Raw genomic sequence first — 6,626 nt, forward strand, 5'->3', positions numbered from 1 at the left:
ATGAACCTGACAGAGTTTAATCAGACTGATCGCTGTGAACATTCCTTTTGTTCAGGAAGATCTGTCTCTCTTGTACTTTATATCTTACTGTATGTGTGTTCAGCTGCTGTGGTTCTGCTAACAGTGTGTGGAAATCTGCTTGTCATTGTGTCCATTTTTCACTTCAAGCAGCTTCACACACCAACAAACACACTTGTGCTCTCTCTGGCTGTGTCAGATTTCTTTATTGGTGCTTTTGTAATGACTCCGATGTTCACTTGGTCAATTGAGACATGCTGGATATTTGGGAGAATTTTTTGCATTGCTTTTTGGTTAATTGATGGTCTTCTCATAACAATATCCATCTATAATATTGCTCTGATTGCAATAGATCGGTATTTGGCTCTCTCAAACCCATCTCTCTATACAAACACAATTTCTAGAAGGACTATGTGCATTGTTATTTATTTTAACTTTCTTGTGTGTTTGATGTATAACACAGTATTTTATTATTTTAATGGAATCTTTACAAATTCTGTGATGTGTCTTGGAGAGTGTTTCATCTTTTGGAATGATGTTTATTCTGTAATTGATCTTATATATTCATTTGTTTTTCCGCTTTCTGTCATAATCATATTATATACTCAAGTTTTTGTGATTGCTAAGAAACATGCCACTGCTATCAGAGAGCTTAATAATCACACACGGCCTAAAACACAGAAAATCACATCACACTCGATGAAATCTGAGAGAAAAGCAGCGAAAGTCCTCGGCATTTTAGTGTCTGTGTTTCTGGTGTGTTTACTCCCATATTTTATCTACAGTTTATTAGGAGATGTTATTGAACTACAGGCAGACACTAGTCATACATTGTTAATTATGCTGTACCTTAATTCAACCATTAATCCATTTATTTATGCTATGTTTTACCCATGGTTTAGAAAGTGCATTAAATTAATTATAACTTTGCAAATATTCAAAACAGACTCTGCATTAATAAATGTTCTTTCATAAACAGTTTGTACTTCTTTTAATGTTTTGTCTGTCTCTAGCTGTTATGCTTATTGTAGGAAATCACATTTTCAGCTATTTAAATTTTTACATTTTACAGGGATTTGAAGGTAAGTTGCAAGTAGATTAAAAATATACACTATAAGGGCAAGATGGATTTTAAGGATTAATTTGTACTTGGTCTTTGGTCATTATCATGGGTTTTTAGAAATGAAAAGTTGTGCTACATTTTGAAAGATAATGTCTTAATTAATCTAGTTCAGCTCAAAGATATTCAGCCGAGTTGAGTTCAGGGCTTGGGACAAGTTCTTCAATATTAAACCTGGCAACCATTTTTTTTTATATAGTTTAGTTGTGCACTGAGGTATAGTCATGCTGAAACAAGCCTAGATCATTTAGGTTCAGTGAAGGAAACATGAATGCGAAAGAATGTAAAACATTCTATACAACTGGTGGCTTCTAACCTTTGCAGAAGCACATACATTCAACCACATAATGTATTTTAAATTATACTTTTAAATTATATTTTAAGGTATAAAGGTATAAAATCAGTTGCAATGAGTTCTATTGTCAATCAATTCAATTCAATTTTATTTATATAGCGCTTTTAACAATGGTCATTGTCTCAAAGCAGCTTTACAAAAATAAAAGAAATTCATTAAAAAAAAATATATTCAAATATATATAAAATAAATTGTGTATGTGTGAGAAAAATGTGTCTAGATAATAATGAGATGAATGAATGAAATTTCTCTGATGAACAAGCCAAGGGTGACGGCGACAGTGGCAAGGAAAAACTCCCTGAGATGGCAATAGGAAGAAACCTTGAGAGGAACCAGACTCAACAGGGAACCCATCCTCATCTGGGTGATAACAGATAGAAATATCATGTGTGTTGTGGAGGTGAAAGTACAATATAACAGAAATTCTTTAAATTAACATGAAGTCCAGTTCAGCACAGGGAGTCAGTAGGTGCAGAGGGCAGATGGGGTCTGGATCACTGGGAGCACAGGAGCAGGATGTGTAGCTCCAATCATAATAAGGCAGAATCCAGCTGGAGCTGGTCCTTCTCTGGATGCCTCAGGATCCTCGCAGGGTTGGCCTTTGTCTACTGAAGCTGGTACAATCTCCAGATGCTTCGGGATGGGTAGAAAAGTACAGAACAGATGGAGAGAATTAGCGTAGTTGCCATTCAGGATAGGTGTACTGGAGTATGAGGTTATGGGATGAGTTACGCGTATGCCAGATTAAAGAGATGCGTCTTGAATCTACTTTTAAACTGGGAAACTGTGTCTGAGCCCCGAACACTGTCTGGAAGGCTATTCCGAAGCTTTGGAGCCAAATATGAAAATGCCCTGCCCCCTTTTGTAGATTTTGAAATTCTGGGAATTACCAGAAGTCCAGAGTTTTGTGATCTTAAGGGACGTGGTGGATTATAGCGTTTCAGAAGACTGGTTAGGTATGAGGGAGCTAAACCATTTAAAGCCTTGTATGTAAGTAATACTATTTTGTAATTAATTCTAAATTGAACAGGTAGCCAGTGCAGGAATGATAATATAGGTGTTATATGATCATACTGTAGCTTGTTAATTGAGGATGCAGGACAACCACTTAGTAATGCATTACAATAGTCCAGTCTGGAGGTCATGAATGCATGAACTAGCTTTTTTTGCATCAGATACGGATAAGATGCTCCTAAGTTTGGTGAGATGGAAAAATGACTTGCCATGATCACCTGTGCACTCCTGTTTCATGATCCATTTTGCTTCTTTATTTTCACTGCCTCCTTCTTTATGCTGCACACCTGTGCTTTCCTCCCTATTTAAACCACACTCTGACAAAACCTCATTGCAAGATTATTGTATACCTTTTAAACATCACTCTCCATACACACTGCCTTCCAATACAGTGCAGCAATAATGCCAGTTATAATGATCAGCCAATAGGTGATTGGGTTGTTGACCCCCTCTTTTGCTCCCCTTTTTTTTTTTTCTTGCTCTTTCTCAAATGCACCTTACAATGTATGTCTGCTCATTATTGGCGTAATGGCTATTCATGAAAATATGTGGATGTAAACTTGCTGACAAGTGTTAAGCCTGGTAACTAACCGTAAACTATATTGTCTTTAGTAAATAAATGAAAGACAGCATATTTTTTTTCTAAGTTGTCTTTGTTTTTAAACACTCTGTAAGGATAACTATTCGAATCCTTATACAGTGTCAAGCATGTTAATAAGACTCCCACACTATCAGCCAAGCTTGCTTTAAGCATCACCCCATATAGACATCAGCACAACAAATGACAAAGATCTTCTTCTAACCCTTAATCTGCCCTTGGATCCACTATGACCTCTCTGACGTGCTCTGAATGCCCTACCATTTACAAAATTGTATTCACAAACCTGTTGTACAATCTCATATGAGGTAAAGAATTAAATATTGTTTATCTCTAATGTGAAAGCTGGAGGCAACAGTGACAAGCAAAAAATCTCTAAAACAAATATAAAGAGGGAATTTTAGGAGGAACCAGGCTCCAAATAGAACCCATGTTCATTTGGGCTTTATTATGAAGTCAATTAAAAAGACAATTGTATTAGGTCTGTCTGGAACGTATCCAGCCATTTAATAACTAGATTCCATGTAACGAACATCTACTACATCACACTAATTATGGTTTTAGTCCTCGCAATGTCAGTCATTGATTTTTGTTGAACAGAACAAAAAGTGCTTGAATAAAGAAACTAAATAAAATCTTCAAAATTTAGGTAAAACTTCCAAGAAAATTACTCACCACACTCAAGAGGCTCTTTAAAAAAACAACAAAACTGAAATATGTACTCGCCAAATAAACGCTGCCTTTTGCGCAGTAAAAGTGCGTGCGATGTGAGCAGCTTTATTTCATAATGTCATAATATTCTCAGCTCACAAAAAACAACAACAACTATTACAAAAACATTGTATAGCATAATGGGGTTATTATGATAGTGTTAACTATCTGTAATAGTTTGTAGTAGTCAGTAGTGTTGTTTTAACTTCTCTTTATGACATTAGTGTCATTACTGGTTTCATTACCATTTATTCAGGTCTCTAATGGCCAAGCTTTATAAATAATTGCTGTTGTTTCTACATTTCTATAATTATGAATACATTTTAAACTTCTGGTTTTGTTTCTGCTTTTTTTTTGCCCAAGTAAGTCTATTTGTGAAATCACCTAACCTGTTTATTTTCACTCCAATTTGGATTGTGGATTTATTTCTTTTTTGTAATAAAGAAATTAAATGAGGACATTTAACATCCTCATCTGTCTTAAATGCCAGTCGAATATATTTAGCACTACAACACTTTGCCAATTTACAAACTATATAAATATGTATATTTTTATATTTCTATGTATCTTTGCATCAAAATTAGTATTAAGAACAAAGTATTTAAATATAAAATAGTGTCTGTATGCATTAATAAATGTATTGTATCATTGTTTATTTGTTGTATTTAAGAATTGTACAGCAGAGTTTACAGGTTAAGAGAATAATTTAGCAAAACACATATCCATATAACATTCTTCTTCAAACTGTTGCCACAAAGTTGGAATCACACAAACATAAATGTCTTTGTAATAGCATTATAATGTCTCTTTACTGAAAATGACTTGTTCAAACCTGCTTCAATATGGAAACGCCTTTGTATATGGATAAGCTCCATGAGCACATGGTTTTCCAGGATTGATGAAGAAGAACTGAGGCCTGACATCAACTCCATTTAACACCTTTGAGATTATTTTTATAATGCTAACTGCAACTGATGCAACATCAGTGCCTGACCTTTATAACTTCTCAAAATCTGTGAAAAACCATCCCAGGCCAAGTTCATATTAATACCCAAAAGGACACATATGGATGCCATGGTCAGTTGTCCACATAGGTGTTGAAGAATAGTGGCTCTGGTTACCATCAATGTATAATAATAATGATGATGATAAAAAGAAAAAAAAAAACATAAATAATTGTAAAAGTCTTTAAGAGTATGAAAATGGTAAAATTCCCACAATCAATACATTGTTACATATATGGTATTATATATTATAACATACTTTATCTAACCAAATATTTTTATATATTTCATTATATTGATGACAATAATTAGATTTTGTTAGTAGATTTTAAATATTACATAATAATTAAGGGGTAAAAAAGAGTAAAAATTAATTCATGAAAAAACACTGATTAATGCAGAGTCTGTCTGAAATATCTGAAATGTGATAATTAATTTAATACATTTCCTAAACCATGGGTAAAACACAGCATAAATAAATGGATTAATTGTGGAATTGAGATATGCTAAAATGAGAACTTTATGAATAGTTTCTGCCTGTAGTTCAACTACATCACCTAATATACTGTATATATAATATGGAAGTAAAGACACCAGAAACACAGAAACTAAAATGCCGAGGACTTTAGCTGCTTTTCGCTCAGATTTCATCGAGTGTGAGGTGATTTTCTGTGTTTTAGGTCGTGTGTGATTATTAAGCTCTCTGATAGCAGTGGCATGTTTCTTAGCAATCACAAAAACCAGAGTGTAGAATATGATTATAACAGAAAGTGGAAATATAAATGTATATATAAGATCCATTACAAACCAAACCTGACTCAGAGCGAAAGAGCATTCTCCCGGGCAGATCAAATAACCTGTAAATATTCCATTGAAATAATAGAATGCTATGATATACGCCAGACACACAAGTAAGTTAGAATAAATAACCTTGCACATATTCCTCCTAGAGATTTTGCTTATGTAGAGAAAGGGATTTGAGAGAACCAAATATCGATCGATAGCTATAAGAACAATGGTATAAGTAGCTGAGATGGTCAAGAAACCATTAATTAACCAAAACATTAAGCATAAATCTCTCCCAAAAATCCAGCATGACTCAATAGTCCAGATAAACATCGGCAGCATCACAAATGCACCAATAAAGAAGTCTGACACAGCCAGAGAGAGCACAAGTGCATTTGCTGGTGTATGAAGCTGTTTGAAGTGAAAAACTGAGATAATTACCAGCAGATTTCCACACACTGTTAGCAGAACCACAGCAGCTGAACATGTGTAAAGTAAGACATAAACTGCAGGAGATTCACCTCTCTCTGGACAGGAGAAATGCACACAGAGGTCAGACTGGTTAAACTCTGTCAGGTTCATGAATTTAATTTTTTTTTCTGTCTACAGAGTTTAAAAATCGCATAATGTATATGCTACAGTTATAAAACTGCAACTGTAAAAGGTCACAATCAAATGACTCATGGCTTATGCAGCGCTAATGTTTTTATAGTTTAAAATAGGATCACACCTCCTAATTTAAATGCGAATATGATATTAATGACGCAATGCCTTGTTGGAACAACAGGGGCTTTTTTTTTTCTTCCAATAAAATGGAAGTCAAATCAGACTAATGGGGTTAAACAAGCCTAATTTTCTGTTTTTCCCCCCCCATCCATTTTATTGATCCTCTAATGTCACCAAGTTCTAAAGGAATACACATTGAGAGATATAGTTCTATAACTGACAGCAGAAGTAAATAATCTAAATTATCTTTTTTACAGTTACTCATCCGGTGGGATATTGAGATTTTTAATTAAT

At 34.2% G+C, this 6,626-nt stretch overlaps 2 protein-coding genes across 2 annotated transcripts; one reads left to right on the top strand and one right to left on the bottom strand.

Annotated features, from left to right (window-relative positions):
• Positions 1-993, top strand: LOC128517170 (trace amine-associated receptor 13c-like). The gene has a single exon (XM_053490979.1). The coding sequence runs from the start codon at positions 1-3 to the stop codon at positions 991-993; it is 993 nt and encodes a 330-aa protein (XP_053346954.1).
• A 4,202-nt stretch (positions 994-5,195) lies between these two features.
• LOC128542622 (trace amine-associated receptor 7a-like) lies at positions 5,196-6,188 on the bottom strand. Its single transcript, XM_053512559.1, has one exon. The coding sequence runs from the start codon at positions 6,186-6,188 to the stop codon at positions 5,196-5,198; it is 993 nt and encodes a 330-aa protein (XP_053368534.1).
• Between the last annotated feature and the right edge of the window lie 438 nt (positions 6,189-6,626).

This window comes from Clarias gariepinus, chromosome 2 (genome assembly GCF_024256425.1).
Source record: "Clarias gariepinus isolate MV-2021 ecotype Netherlands chromosome 2, CGAR_prim_01v2, whole genome shotgun sequence".
Taxonomy (NCBI): Eukaryota; Metazoa; Chordata; class Actinopteri; order Siluriformes; family Clariidae; genus Clarias; species Clarias gariepinus.